We start from the raw sequence: 15,574 nt of genomic DNA, 5'->3' as shown, positions 1-15,574 counted from the left end.
TTTATTTTCCTTTGATAATTTCTGTATCTTTTTTATTTCATGTTTATGAGTAGCCTATGTTTTTTTACAGTGTTTGTATATGTATCTCCACTATTTGTTAATACACCAGCAGCATATCAGGATAAAAAAAAATAGCCTATACTAGACATGAATATTTTGTGTCTTCATTTCCTATTCCATTCAAGTACAGTGGTAGCCAAAATTAATGAAACAACTGACACATCAGATTTTTGTATATTTTTTTTATTTTATTTTTTTTGGCCTCCAAAGCATGATCATGAAAGATGTAGATTATTGCCCAGATTAAAATAAAAATACCAGTTCAAGTGTGTCCTTCAATTTTTATCCACTTTTAACCTCAATATTTGGTGTGTCCATCTTATGCAACAATCACTGCAGCATACATTTCTGAAATAGTGTCAACATGTCTTGAGAGCATAAAAGCAAATTTTACCCCATGCCTTCTGCAACTCAAGCCAAAGGCTTTCCTTTGAATGTCCAATAGATCTGTCAAATTTATTCTTCAACTCGCCGAAACTAGCTGGAGGTATGAGGACCAGAGTCGAGGGGGGCAGTCCATCATTTTCAGTGTTCATAGGGAAAATGACCATACCTCTTTATAATGGCTCTGTTCTAGAGCATATTGATGACATATAAAAAAAACAAGATGACATAGATATATAGATATTTCATTCATTTTATGGGTGCAATAGCTATCAAAACTTCTTTCCAATGCCTAGTGTTACAATACTTTGTCGGTTTAAGGAGATTATCATCATCAGGGTGTACTCATTTGACTCCCTTAAAAAGCTGATTGCTAAATATGATTTGTAATCAATACATCTCAAGAGAAAAAAAGGTTGACCTCCTTTCATATGGAAACTTCCCTTTGTTAACTCACCTTTCTGGATTTTGGGCTCTCTGTCTCCATCTGTCGAAAATTGTAAGAATCTTTTTCAAACTGATTCAAACTGCCCTATAATTTTAAAGAATTCGGGCTCTAGCACTGCTATATTCATCGAAGAAAGTCTACATTTCAATTTTTCATTAAGTGTACATTAAAGTTATGACTAGCTTATATGTGAAGCCAGTGGAGTTTAAAAATTGATATACAAACAATACCTTGTGTTTGCCAATAAAGATTAGATTTTTTGAAAAGTCCGTCCCGCATTATGCCCCGACTGAAACAACGGTGTTGATAAAACTTTCCGCTTGACTGTATTTTTTTGCTGTTGATGTTAGCACAACTGGCTTCCTTGAGCTCTCTGCTGCGACTTCTTTAAGCTTGCTTTTTTTTTTAATTTGTAAATGGAAACACAGTCTACACCTTGCCTCCGTGTGTCACTGCGTCACGCTCAGACGTTCAGGTAATTCGACGTTAAGTTATTAAACGGCAAAGCTAAGTTAGCTAACACTTAGCATATGAACCTAAGTCTTATGAGAATTAAAAAGTATTCACAAAAAGGTTACCTGATTTTCATCATTTATAATATCTCCCCTAACAGAAAATGTCTACAGTCCAGGGGAGCCCTGGACCTGAATTTCTGCCTTCTGAAAGAGTCAGATGAGACTGTCCTTCTCCCTGTTGTACCTTCCTGTCTGTCACAACTTGACCTGCAGTCCCTCAGAAATATGGTGCTTTCAGACAGTGCCTGTGAAATAGTTTGGAGTCAGGTAATAAAAACTGAGTTTCATTAAAATATAATGATCACAAACAGTACTACACAGCAACTTGAACTTGTTTATATGTATGTCCTGTTGTGTATCCGCTTTTATCACAGTCTCCTCCACAATCAAAAAAACAAAGAGGAAGATCAACTGGTAACAAGCTTGAGACTATACTGAAGGAGATTTTGGAAACTCATGGTGAAAGATGGTCAGAGGAGCTGAGTGCAGACCTCCCCCACAGCTTTCAGAGGCACGGAGACCTTGTCCTCTTAGGAGACAACTGCTTCAACCTGCCAGACTGGAAGAAAATAGGTACTGTTACTGTTGTGCTGAGTGTAAACCAAAAAAAAAGTAAAGTGGGTTTTTTGTTTGACTGAGTTCTACTTTCTTCAGATCATCAGCTGTGGAGGGCAGTGGCCAAAGGACTTGGGGCAAAGCGCTTAGCAAAGATGAGTCGAATATCCAGTAATGGATTTAGGTCTCCGTTGGTAACAATCCTGCTGGGAGACCACAGCTGGGTCAAACATGTGGACAACGGAATCAAGTAAAACCCTGTCATTGCATGTCTGAGACATTATTTTTGCTCTATCAGTAGATTTAGGACAAATAACTAATATTTACTTGTTCATTAAGCTCCTGTTTCTAGTTGCTTTGGGTGTTGATGACTGATGTAAATTGAAATTCTGTCATCAGTAGTTCTGTCAAAAATCAAAAGAAGGATCCAAATCCCCAGTCTTGGTTGCTAAAAAGCAAGTGTCTATTATTTTTTTACACTCATGAAGCTGCTCTCAGTGTATACTTGGAAAATAAAATATGCTAACAGATAGTCAAAAGATTTTCTTTATAAAAGAGGCTCTTTAAATTAAGAAACATAGTTGTCAAACGTTTCATCTAAATGTGTCATTCCCACACTTTCAGAACTTATAAGATTTTCTCCAAATGTTTTCAGGTATGAGTTTGATGTGACCAAATGCATGTTCTCAGCTGGAAACATTACAGAAAAGCTTCGGGTGGCAGGATTTGACTGCAGAGGGGAGACTGTGGTTGACTTGTATGCAGGTAGTATTACAGGTTTTTCCACTTTTCAAGAATTAAAGATGTTTGATAAGACTTCTGTGATTCCCTTTGACTTAATGACTGGTTCAGGTGTAAACTCTACTTAAAAAGTGGCCAGTGTTTTCATCTTTACTGTGCCTAGATATTGGTCCTCCATCTGTAATAACCACAGACATGTATCTGGTCAGGTATTGGATACTTCACCCTTCCTTATCTGGTCCATGCCAAGGCCCATCACGTTCATGCCTGTGAGTGGAACCCTGATGCAGTTGAAGCGTTAAAGAAAAATCTTGTGTCAAACAGAGTGCCAGAACGCTGCACTGTTCACCAAGGAGACAACAGACAAGTAATGTTTTATTTTTATGTGTCTATGTAACTCTTCTGTGACATGCATTATAAATACACACTACCCCAGTTTAAGAAATCTCCTGAATGAATGCTTCACCTCAGGGATGAAAGTGTTGACTTTTTTTGCTCTCTGGTATTTTTTTGTTCTAATAATACTTTTAACTTGTGATTCAAGAGTGTTTTTGGCACCTTTTTCAAAGAGATTCACCGTATATTTTCTATTCGAAAAATGTCAACAAACAGCAGGACAGGGAAGAGGAATCTCGATGTTCTAATATGTCTTAATATGCAAGGCATGTGTTTCTTGGTTAAAGTCTCCAGTCTATATCTCATTCCCAGAATATCAATTATTGTGCTTCCAGGATCATTAAGAAATATTGATTAGATGCTTGAGTCATAAAATCAATATGAGAGAAAAAAGAAAATGCAGTGTGTGAGATTCATTCTGCAGTGCGTTAAAATTCCAGTTATCTCTGTGACAAAACAAGAAAGGACGTATATCTGTACAAAGGGAAAAAATTTGGGTCGGTTGTTTTTGAATGGATTTTTCTCCTTTTTTTTAGCTCCTGCTGTGTGATGTTGCTGACCGAGTAAATCTGGGTCTCATACCAAGCTCTGAGGAAGGCTGGCCTGTTGCATGCAGACTGCTAAAGAGAGCGACAGGTGGCATTTTGCACATTCACCAGAATGTTACCTCCCCATTTCAGGACAAAGCAGCAGTTCCAGCAATCGATGATGCCACTCAGAGGGCTTCTGGGAAGAGGGCTGACAGAGAGGTGTGGCAGGCCTGGGCCAGTGACACAGCAAAGTGCATCAGCTCTCTTTTAAAGGACATCAATGGTGCCACATGGACCACGAACATACATCACATAGAACATGTGAAGTCATATGCACCTCATATTCATCATGTAGTGTTAGACTTGGAGTGCAGACCATCATTTAATATTTAAAAAACATCTCTTTGGCAATCAGTACATCAAATACTGCGTGAGGCAGACAGGTGTGAGGCTAAGTGCAGCCTGAGTGAAAGTGGGTAAACAGGATGCAGACTCTTCCATACATAGGGGCTTAGTGGATGTTTTCATACAGGGGTGTGAATCATATGATGTGGGCTTCACAGTCATCAGGTCTGAACCCATGATAGCAGCTGTGAGGTATTATGGACCCAAATAAGGGAATGTCTTCTGGATGAATGGTGTTTATCCATCCAGTAGAAAATTATCCCTTGGAACCCTGAAGCTGGACTGGAGCAGATAACTTAAGTGTTTAAATGTTTTTTTTCTCGTCTATCTATCTATAAAGACCAACATTAAATCTCTGTCCAATAACAAGGTTGAGTCACTCTTACGCCCCTCCCACTGGTGTGCAAACTGTTCAGTCTACTCCGCAATGGGATTCATTCAATGAGTCGAGTGACTTGTTGCTGGAGCACCATGTCTCTCCTCTAGAAAGCAAAAAACATGATTAAAAAATGCAGAAAGTGAAAAGGCGTGTGTTTAATATGAACTAAAGCAATGTGTGAAACTGTGCTGTGCTTATTTTTTTGTTCTTCTTTTTATTACATTATCAAACCCAGAAATTTATAATTGATTCAGCCATTTTTTTTTTACTTTTCCTTATTTTACTGACAGAAATGGGCATCCATACAGTCCGACCACATTGGGTTTTTTTGTTTGTTTTAATTAAATGCACATCTGAAGTTTGCTGAGAAAATGTGTTTTTCGCTCATGTTCTTTCACCTATTATTACGACAGTGTAAATAGTCACATTTATATATCTATTCACGTAGTATTGAAAATGAGAGGTGAAGGTGTGATTAATTTTTAGTTATGGTGAGTCTGGCATATTGTTGATGCCCCTGACAACAAATAGGCCAAGCTACGCCAAATGATAAATGATTCAGAACATTCGTTCATATGATTTTGGTTCTTACACTTTTTTTTCACTCGGGGTATGTAAAGTAAAAGAAAAAAAAAACTCCCCGTTGTCGGAAAGGGGCTATAAGGTAGCTATTTGCTTGAGAAAATAAAAACAGAGCTAATAATTAAACTGTTTAAATGTGTCAGATTTTCCACATCCAGCCCATTTGTGGTACCTGAGCTCAGGAAATGCTCCTGCTATGGAAAAAGTGGAGAGACGCTCCTGTCTTTCTGCAGCAAACTTTCCTTATCTTCCGGTTCTGAGGACTCATGCATAGCACAAAGTCAACAGATTTGGAGACGTAGCCTACTCTGGAGGAAGAAGTAGGGGGACAGGAATATGGTTGTTTCTGATAAGTAAAGTGAGTTTACCAGTTTATGTGGACACGGAAATGTAATAAGAAGAAAATGCGCACGTAGCTTGGCTTTGTTTTGCACCATTTGCTTTGGATTTTCCACCAGCGAGGAATCTCGATGCTGTTGCCTGTGGTGACGCCAGCCGTGTAGCTGGGTGAAGTCGACTTTTAACAACAGGTGCATACAATTACCAATAATGAGATGTATTTTGTACTGTTGTCACCGTATTTTGAACTCATCTACACGGTAAATTGGTTCAGTGGGCTTCCTAAATCTTCCGAATTTATTTTTCCAGCTTGATAAAATCAAAGTAACATCACGCGAAGCGGGTTTTTACATGAACATTCAATGGATTGAATTTTCAGGACGTAACGATAATTGCGTCAGTGGCTAACCGTTGGAGGCTCAACCGTTAGCAGCTCATCCCAATTTTGTCAAGTTGTATTTCGACTCTACTCTGAGATTTAGGACCTCAAAGTGTGTAAAAACTGTTTTGTCTCACATTTGTCAAGTTTTGGTTCATCTGATGCAACGCTGTCGCAGTCTACAAAGCTATATGCAAACTTATTTATAACCACAGACGGCACTATAAGCTCAGTGTAGTGTTCTGAAAGAATTGGTCTTCCTCGTAGTGCAGTATCTCTGCCATCTGTTGCAGACGCATGCGCCATTTCCTTAAGGGCTTAGTTTTTGTCAGAGAAGTTGTCTTGCAGGTATTATCAAACTCTTGCTAGTGATAGCAGCCCCAAGGCATTCAAACAATGAGGAAAAATAGTTTTTCTAGTTTTACATGCAGTGTGGAATCCTATCCTTCCCACCATTTAGCTACTTAAGAGGCCCAATCCCTTCTCTATACTTGTCTTTTAAAGTAAATCAAATGGAGCATAACATTTCAGGTGGGAACCGGACAGATGACAAGTTTGATGTTGGGCTTAAGCAAATGGTTAAGCTGCTGAACTCCACCCAGCTCTCTGTATCCTTAGAGGGTGGGAACCCAGCCTGAAAGCCAAGTTCATGTTGTTTTTGCCTGTCCCATTCAAAACAGTCTTTCACAGGGGCAGAGGGTTCCTGTGGGATTTTAGAATCATCCAGCATCCTGGTTCCTATGAGTCATTTATCATCTCAGAAGTTTGAGCTTGTCCAAAAGAGATGCAGGGTAACTACTGTTCTCTTACGGACTTAAAGACATTTCTAAGCGTCATTTCTTGTTTGCTTTGCGGTGGTATAGATTCCCATGGGAAAGCCTTTTGACTGATGAGCTTAAAGGCTACAACTCCTGCACTCTTGAACTAGTCACCATTAAGTTGCTGGATTGTGACTTCACTACCAGGAGGATAACAGGGGGAAACTTCACTTGGGCATCTATAATCCATTTTATGAGGATTACATAGTTTTTTCAGTCTGTTTGTATTTTCATCACTTCATGGCATTGAGACACTGAGTTCCGCTTTTTTACTACAAAGCTCTGCTTGGAAGGTAATGCAAAAACAGGCTTCTCGGTAGAACAGAGGAGTACTTCAGATGTGACTTAACATTTTTGAGCAAAGTCTATCAGTATTAAATCAGTTGGGATTTTTTTTATTAAATGAAGAAATGGTCTTGTTTTCTTCGTTTTTTGTTTGTTTGTTTGATTTCCCCAGGAGAGTTTCTCTAAGAATTAAAAACTAGTCTGCACGGAAGAATTTTGAATACAGGCACCATGCCCCAGCCATCAGACACGATCAATGTTGGCTTTCTGTCTGAAGCTGAGCAGGCGCTCATCCTGGAGGTGCTGCGACGGGATGAGGAGCTTAGACAAGTGGAGGAGCATCGAGTGCGGTGAGTGTGTCCGATTAACTCCTACACATTATTTCCACACATTCATTAATGAAGGTATTTTAAAAAAGGAAAGAAAACAAGAAGTTTCTTCCTCAACCTTTTTAACTTTTTTTTGCCTTGACCAATAAATTCTAGGGTCACTGATCAGCTTTACTTTGGCCTTATTATATTTTTTAAAAACCCCTCTGAAGGGCTTTATTACCGTTCCTGTCCTGTAAACACAATATCTCAAGAACACCTAGAGGCAGGGTTACACATCTTTTGCTTTTTATCCATTGAAAGGAACGATCCCATCCACAGTGGATTAGTGGACAGTCTACCCTCCCTGTGCCCCTGTTAGTTCTGCTACAGAGAGAGGGGTCTACTGACAATCACATGCTTTGCAGAGAAACAGGGGAACAGTGGGAGAGAGATTTTCCCAAGTATTATTCCTCAGCTGTAAATGATTTCCAGCAACCTTTACTGTTATAAAAAGGCAACCTAAACCTGTTGTTTTGATTTTGTCAATGATGCTTTCTTTCGGATTTTCTTTATCCTAATAAATCTCACATCCCCCACTCCCGTCAGCTTTATACTGATGGAGGAAAATTACAACTTCCCTTTTTGGCAAAGGCACAGAACCATGAGGTTGTTTTTCCAGTTTGTTTGATTTATGTAAATTTGTATTCTAATTTTTCAGGTATTTATTAGTGAACATTTCCTGTGCAACTCAGATTTTAGTTCTGGTCATTGTGGACAGCTCAACACCTGTGACTGTGCAGTAGAGTATATGTTCAGTTTTTCTCATATGTTTGTATGTGTTGACAGTGTCTTTGGGGAGAGTTGCTGAATATAAGGTTTAGTTGTGAGGCGTGTTTTAAGGTGTGATACAGTGAAATGAGAAAGTAACCAGTGACAAGTGGAAGAAGGTAGTGGAAAAACCAACAGGTTAAAACAGGGGAAAAACTTTAACCAATAAAAGCTTTCTTAACAGATAACTTCCCAGTTGTGTTATATTCAGTATTTGTGTTTTGTCTCAGGAACTTAAAGACAGAGCTGCTGGATATGAAGAGGAAAGGAGCCAAACGTGGCAGTGGAAGATACAGCCAGCGCAGTTGCGGCAGATGCCTGGAACCTCTGAGTCGACTGTCTATTTCCTCTTGCCAGTGCAAGATGTGCAATCACCAAGTGTGCCGCAGTTGTCGAATAGTGAATCCCGAAGGATCCTGGTTGTGCACTGTGTGTGCCAAAGAGTCGTAAGGGGCTATTTTTTTTTTTCTTTTCACTTTCTTTAAACTAGTTTTCATATTTGGCAAAGGACTGAAATAAAACAGTTCATTTTTATGGACTTTTTTTGGAATGAAAAAAGAAAGATTACAGCATAGCCTTGATCAAAATGAATGCTTGCCTTTGTTTTATTTTTCACATGGCCCATGTGAGTAAAAATGATGAGTAAAAATTTGCCCAAGATTTAATGCAGTTCTCTTACAGCTGTTTAAATCTGTAGTTAAAGCTACTGTAATTAAAAGCAGAAAAACTCAGTATATGGGGAGCTATAATAAGACACTTTAATGCATCAGGATGGTCAATGAGGACCTGAAGAAATTTGTTTTGGCTGTTATGAATACTGTAGAAATCTTTACATTTTATATGCACACTTTTTTGATCACCTCAGATGGTAAAAATTGTAACAACTGTTAGTTTTCAAAAAAACAACAACAACTGACTCCCTTAAAGAAACTCCTAAACAGGATGTTTAACAGTCCACATTCAGATGGCAAATAGAAACACTGAGGTGACGTAAGCTGATGTTACAGTGGACAAACACCATCAACAAGCTATAGGAGACATGGTGCAAGCTGTGTGTTGCAGGTTTTACTTCCTACCAAAGCTGTATTGGCTAATATGTTTGAGCAATCAACACGCTTGATACCTGTGTGGGAAAATTTTAGATTGGATTTAAGATTTGTCTTGGAACACACAGAACTGTTAATTTATGTATGTTTATGATGGACACCATCAGTTCTTATTAAATCATTTAGTTTTCCAATTGTGAACAATAAACTGAGAGTATTAAATATGTTAATTTATGTTTCTAGGGATTTGAAGAAAATGACAGGTGACTGGTTCTTCGATCAAAGAGTGAACCGTTTCTCCACAACGCCTGGACACGACTTGGTGCGAGTCTCCCTGAAAAAGGACCCTCTGTGTAAGTACAGGAAGAGGAAGTGGGTATCAACTGTTCAACCAGGAATGTAAACAGCTCTCTGTTTGGGCAGAATGAACTGACCACAGTCACAGGGATAGCAGTGTTAAAAGCTGCAGTAACATGAAAGCATTTGGTCTGACAGGCTTCAAAGAGTATTTTAACATTTTCATTTGTGTTATAGTTAAAAAGAGGGAGACCACAGGCGAAATGCTGTTGAGAAGTACCGATATAAAACCAGATCATCCCGCTCCTGTGCCTCGAGCCAGACAGAAAATCCCAACAGAAAACAAAGGGTGCATTTCCAGTTTTTACATACGTCCGTTTGTGTTAATGTTAAAATTCACTCAAACACGTAAGTTGTGAGATTGATCTACTTTTTGAAATCTTGTTTTGCCAGTCATCTCAGTGATGCTTCAGGATCAATAGCTTCAAGGGAATCATTTCAGTCAAAGGAGGATGCCGACTCAAAGCCAGCCTGCAGTGACACAGAATCTACAGAAAACGCCAGTATCATCAGCGGTAAAACTGAAACGGAGTCTCAGCGTGTGACCCCTGAGCCACCGAGGTGATTTTAGCTCTAAACAAACACAAGAGGCAAACTTCAAAGAAACATTTTAAGCAGAAAGTGCAGTGTTTGGTTCCTTTAGTTTTTCTTAATATTAAACCTGAGAGGGAGGGTGGCCGCATGTACGTGGACTTTGTACTCAGTGGTTGTTAAAATTAAGAGTACCAACAAATCAGTTTAACAATGCCAAAAGTCCTAAATCACAAGGAGACAGCGCTCTTGTTAAATCATTAACCCATGCTGTGACATACTAGGTAGGTTGTTGCACAGCTTTTTTTCCTCATCTGCATTGAAAAAAAAAGCCATACATGTTAAATATTTCCAGGAAAGGTTTAATAAGTTACACTGATGTATTAAATGTCTCAAAACAAGCAGACCTGTGTTACATGTTTAGTTATGTGCATACGCCTTTTTTAAAAAACAATTTCTTTGTTACTGTTTAGTTAGAGTACTGTAGTTGCGAAGTATTCATTTCAAGACTAGTAGGCTGTTGGCTTTATGAATGATGACTTCATCATCACACAGGAGGGGAATCCGCTCACGTCACTCCAGCCCAGATGGATCCGTTGTTTCCAGCCTGGCTGTCCCAGAGAAAGCAAATACAGTCAGTGACGATGGCGCCAAAACAGAAGCAAACACTGTACGATGCATTCAGGTGACTCATGTTTCCGTCTCAAAGCAGGTCACTCTTTCCTCTCTGACTTTGAATCCCTGCCTTGTTACTGTTTGTAGGCCCCAGAGGTCAAACCAGTCAGTCCAAGTCCAGAGGCTGAGGTTGATCGACTTTTCAAGAAAAGCATCAAACGAGCCCCAAGGCCTCCTGGTTTGTAACTTTTTTGTTTGTGTGTGTATGTTATCATTTTCATTATTGTCTGCCAGAGTCTTGTGAAGTCAGAGTGTATTGTCTACGATTTTGTAACAGAGTCTGTGTCCACTCTGGATCTGCGTGATGGAGCTGATTCATCAGAATCATCGATGGGCAGCAGGAGCCGTTCTGTTCCTGGCCTTGACCAACAGGTGGGTAGTTTGCTAAGAAAATAGTGATTTTCTGTCTTCTTTCACATTCACTTTTTTTTTTTTAAGGAATCTAAAAGTCAGTTTGCAGATCCAATGATGAGGGTTGGAGAGGAATATCTTTGGAATAATTGTTGCGTAGTCCTCTAGTATTGTGTGTATGATCAGTAATAAGATGTTTGCTTTGATGCCACAGGAAGATGGTGAGGAGGATGAAGATATCGACACTTTGGTTAACTTCCATAAAAGAACGTTGGTTTCGAGCTCCTCTAGTCTGCGAGGCTCACAGGTAAAGCACTGACGTATTGCTTTAGATCTCTAAATGCGACTTAAAGAGAAGCTCATTAAAGCTCAAAGAAGGGAAATGTTATGTTATCTCAGCCGACATCTATAACCACAGGACTTCCTTCAGCAAGTTATAAAGAGCAGAATTGATACATGAAATCTACATGAGTGTTTATGCAAGGATGAAAGCTTCAAAGACAAGCAAAGGCCAGCTTGTTTCATGTTGTCACTCTGGATTTAGATATTTACAAGAACATCCAGATCTCTGCTAATGCGTTTGTCCCTGACTGACTCACTGCTAAACCCCCAGCATTTATTTGTTCAGCTTAATGACTTTGTTTCCATGTTTAACCGTTGATTTTTCAACTTTCTGTGATCCACAGCAGTAAGCTGTCAGACTATGTTCCTCCAAACGTTATCCATGTGTCAATATTTGGTATTAGTCAAACTTTGAACAAACATAAGGATTACATAAAAGAGGTGTATGTGTTTTTTTCCAGAGCACGCTGGGCAGCATGATGAGTATTTACAGTGAGGCAGGTGACTATGACAGCGCAGAGGTGAGCGGAGACATAGTCTTCTCTTTGAGCTTTGATGAACACACCCAGAGCCTCCAGGTCCTCATCATGGGGTGCTACGGGCTGGCCTACGGCGATACCTCACGGCAGCTTTGCAACCCGTAACTATCAAACACGCTCACTTTGATAGCTTCACATTAAGATTCACCAAGAAAAGCTTACAGCAGACTCTGGCATTTATAACCAACAGTAAGGCAGACTGAAGCTCTAACACATTTTTTTACTTCAAACACGCCCTCAGTGATGTTGACACAGCTTTGATCTGTGTGTTGATAAGAGGCTACTGTGTTTACAAAGTCACCATAATCACATCCCAGAGCTGATGGTGTGAGCTTCCCAGGAAATTAAATGCCTACAGTTTTGTTTTGTTTTATATTTACTTTGGAAATACCGCACAAGACCCCAAAGAGGCGCCACCAACATTTCTTTGCTCTGCTCCTATGTTTCAGTTACGTCAAATGTTATCTGCTCCCTGACAAATCTCGCCAGAGCAAAAGAAAGACGAGCATCAAGAGGCACACTGTGAATCCAGTTTACAATGAAACACTGAAGGTACAAGTTTATAACACCTCCTAGTTACGACGGCAACCCCACCCACAGTAACCTTACGATTGGTATTGACATTACAGACTATATAGCTGTTGTCAAATATTGATTCTTGTCCTGTGCATATGGACTAAGCTTAGATACAGTAAAAAAAAAAAGTAGCAGAGGAAACTAGCTTAGTGGATTAATTTAATAGCTTATCCTGCTCTTTAGGTTTGGATCTAAGAAAAATCTTCTCATCACATGCAACTTTAATCCATGTTCCACTCTTGTTAAACATCAGAGCATGTATATTTAACCTCTCAACCACTGTGTCGGCAGTGAGACAGGATTTTGATCCCACTCTCACCTTCATTCAACAGTACTCGGTTGGACGCTCTCAGCTTTTTACCCGCTCTCTGCTCATATCCACCTGGCATCATGGCCGCCTCAGCCGCAACACCTTCCTAGGTGAAGTGGAAATCCCTCTGGACAGCAGAGACCTCAGCTCCCCATATGAGGAACGCATGGCTCTTCTGCCAAAGGTAGCTTTGAAATACACTTAACACATCTTCAAGTCAAAAAATCTTTTTTTCTTCCATAAGTAAGTGACCACTGATCACATCTTTCTGACAGACTATTGGAGCTGCTGTGAGGAACTTTTGTTTTGATTTTAAACTCTTATCTTTTAGATGTCATCCTGTACAAGGGATGTTCTTTTTCAGCTTTCTTATAATCTTTTAATATCTAACTGAATATTTCCATAGAAAATATATTCAAAAAAGGTCTTGTGAGCTTTCAACTGTCTTGTCTGGCAGCTACCTCCCAAAATTACCTTAGTCTTTAAAAATCAACAGATTTTTTTTTTAAGTCTTTTCCTTGTGGTCTGTGTTGGCTCTTGAAGACCACATCAAGGAATCAGTTTTGTTTGCAGTCTTTTTCCTTTTTCTTTTTCCTGTTGCTTGAGGTCAAACACAACTTTGACCTGTAGCAAGATTTCTTCAGTAGAATGGATTTATTTGTTTTTTTTTCCCTCTTTGACCATTATTTACATAACGCAGTCCAGACAACACAACGTAAACCCCTTAAGGAGAAAGACTAAAAATATTTCCCACGCTTTTGTTTATCCTCCAGTTTCGAAAAAAAAAACCCGTTGACTGAATTTCCTTAACTCGTAACATTTTGCACGGATGTTTTTCCAGTCAAATTTGGAGCCCGTGTTGGTTTTGTACATGTTAATTTGGTTAGCGTTTTCCCTTACTAGGCAGGTAGTGCATTACTATAACCTTTAAATCAGTGGGATAGTGTTACAGCTTTTGTTTGTCTTCTCTTTTAGGCATCGTATGCTGTTCCAGCTTCTTCTTTTGTTCAGGAAAAAGGAGAGCTGGTGATCTGTCTGAAGTACATCCCACCTAAAAAATCAGCTGATGAGAAAACAAAAGGTAGGACTATAATACAAGGGCTGCTGTTAGAGCTGGCAGAGTTTCATACTCTTCATTTTCTGAGTGCCTCTGTCTCGCTCTACTCAGGAAAAAAAGATGCAGCCGAAGAAGGAGAACTGCACGTCCTCATTAAAGAGGCAAAGAACTTGATGGCAATGAAATCAGGTGGCACATCAGATAGCTTTGTAAAAGGGTAGGTGGTGAATTACGTCTTAGGAGTTCCAACCACATTCACTGTTCCTCTTTTTTTTTCTCTTAATGCCTAATTCTGTATTTGTGGGACTGCAGGTACTTGTTCCCAACTAAAGCAAAGACATCAAAGAGGAAGACTCCAGTTGTGAAGAAGAGCCTCAACCCCCACTATGACCACACAATTGTATACAAGGATCTAACTCTGGAGCAGCTGAAGGGGATGTGTCTGGAGCTGACAGTGTGGGACAAAGAGGCCATGGCAAGCAATGAGTTTTTGGGAGGAGTCCGTCTCAGCTCCGGAAACGGTAAAAGAATTCAAAACCTTTGACTTAATCACAGCACTAAGAAATTTCTTTGGTAATCAAATCGTGTACATTTCAACAGCTGTTACTGCTTTCTTTGATTTTTGGTCCATGTTTTTACACTGATCTGACTCATATGTCCCAGTGAACACAGATTTGGGATCATAAGTTAATTAATATGTTGATGGGAATTGTTTAAAATGTTTTGATGAACTTTGTTTTCTGTTGTTGTCTCCTTTGCTCAAATTTGAATTTTGCTGCTTTATCTGGTTGTTTTGTCATGGTAATCAATTGCAATTCAATTTTAAGGCACTGTTTTACTGGAGTGCAAATGAACTCTCACTCGTTGCGGTAGGCAGATGATTAATATTTCTAATGTTTGATTTCATTTTACTGTGAAGCATAATTGCCTCCACTTGAAAGGTGCCCTATTTTAGTTAATTAATTGATGCTCTTAATAAGGCACCCAATTTATTCCCATGGCTTAAACACTTTATATACAAAAGGAATCATGTATGAAAATGAGGTAATGGACTCTGCACTCACTGTGTAATGTTCACTCCTGCAGGCACTGTCAAAATAGGAAAAGAGGAGGTGGTAATGGACTCAGTTGGTGAGGAGGTCAGTCTGTGGCAGAAGATGATGCAGTACCCAGACTCATGGGCAGAGGGCACTCTTCCACTGCGTGCCACTATGGGGAAGTCAAAGAGCAAATGAGGACTTCAGGGGCCTGATCCACATGGAAACATCCAGTGACTAACATGAGAAGAAGCTGTGGTGTTTGAGACCAATGTGGGATTGTTTAGAAACGTTTTATATAGCAGGTTTAACAGTCCAGAAGTTGCCAAATGAGATCCAACAAACAGCTGATTGGCAAACATGAAGTTTACTGGCCCTCCCACGCCAACATCTGCTCACACCTGCTTCACTATAGGGGTTTTCTTTTAGCCTCTCCCTAAAACTGCAGGCCTGTGAGAAAATGTGCCAAAGCTGCAGACCAAACTGATTTTTATTTTAACAGGATTGATTTAGCTTTTTAATGCTTTTGAATTCAGAATAGGTTTACTTTCAGGACTTAAAAGTAATGCCAAGCACTTTCCACTGACACACTGTCACGTTACGTTAGCCCTCTCTTACTGTATGTGCAGAACAATGCTCAAAACAACACACTCAACGGGGAAATGTTGGCCTCACGTTACAAAATTGAGCACAGTTTAATGTATACTATTTTATTTTACAAAAACACTGTCATGTTTAAATGATCTATTTATACAAGTCTCTTAAAAAGTTATGAAATGTATCTTTTAATATATATAT

At 39.4% G+C, this 15,574-nt stretch overlaps 2 protein-coding genes across 10 annotated transcripts; both read left to right on the top strand.

Annotated features, from left to right (window-relative positions):
* Positions 1–1,205: 1,205 nt before the first annotated feature.
* Positions 1,206–4,739, top strand: trmt12 (tRNA methyltransferase 12 homolog). The gene is made up of 7 exons (XM_074674055.1): positions 1,206–1,367; positions 1,506–1,674; positions 1,782–1,980; positions 2,062–2,212; positions 2,618–2,727; positions 2,913–3,070; positions 3,636–4,739. Exons 1-7 carry the CDS (start codon positions 1,309–1,311, stop codon positions 4,020–4,022), a joined length of 1,233 nt encoding a protein of 410 aa, XP_074530156.1. The 5' UTR covers positions 1,206–1,308; the 3' UTR covers positions 4,023–4,739.
* Positions 4,740–5,154: 415 nt separating this feature from the next.
* Positions 5,155–15,557, top strand: sytl4 (synaptotagmin-like 4). Of its 9 annotated transcripts, none has more exons than XM_074674046.1 (17): positions 5,155–5,353; positions 5,454–5,525; positions 6,989–7,166; positions 8,186–8,401; positions 9,245–9,354; positions 9,536–9,647; positions 9,752–9,919; positions 10,445–10,559; positions 10,652–10,742; positions 10,842–10,936; positions 11,130–11,222; positions 11,719–11,897; positions 12,246–12,348; positions 12,705–12,866; positions 13,658–13,956; positions 14,052–14,260; positions 14,826–15,557. In XM_074674046.1, the coding sequence occupies exons 3-17, from the start codon at positions 7,048–7,050 to the stop codon at positions 14,972–14,974; spliced, it is 2,220 nt and encodes a 739-aa protein (XP_074530147.1). In that variant the 5' UTR covers positions 5,155–5,353; positions 5,454–5,525; positions 6,989–7,047; the 3' UTR covers positions 14,975–15,557. The 9 variants fall into 9 exon arrangements, with proteins under 9 accessions (XP_074530147.1, XP_074530154.1, XP_074530145.1 ...); XM_074674054.1 differs by having other exon boundaries at positions 5,156–5,525; positions 13,658–13,763; positions 13,851–13,956; positions 14,826–15,556; XM_074674047.1 differs by lacking the exons at positions 5,155–5,353; positions 5,454–5,525 and adding exons at positions 5,537–5,594; positions 6,577–6,824.
* Positions 15,558–15,574: the final 17 nt, after the last annotated feature.

The sequence above is a fragment of the Halichoeres trimaculatus genome, unplaced genomic scaffold (genome assembly GCF_033239565.1).
Source record: "Halichoeres trimaculatus isolate MK-OKI-2021-1 unplaced genomic scaffold, fHalTri1.1 fHalTri1_scaffold_7, whole genome shotgun sequence".
Classification (NCBI taxonomy): Eukaryota; Metazoa; Chordata; class Actinopteri; order Labriformes; family Labridae; genus Halichoeres; species Halichoeres trimaculatus.
Note: the sequence above shows the minus strand (reverse complement) of the source record. Positions and strands in the feature narration are given on the sequence as shown.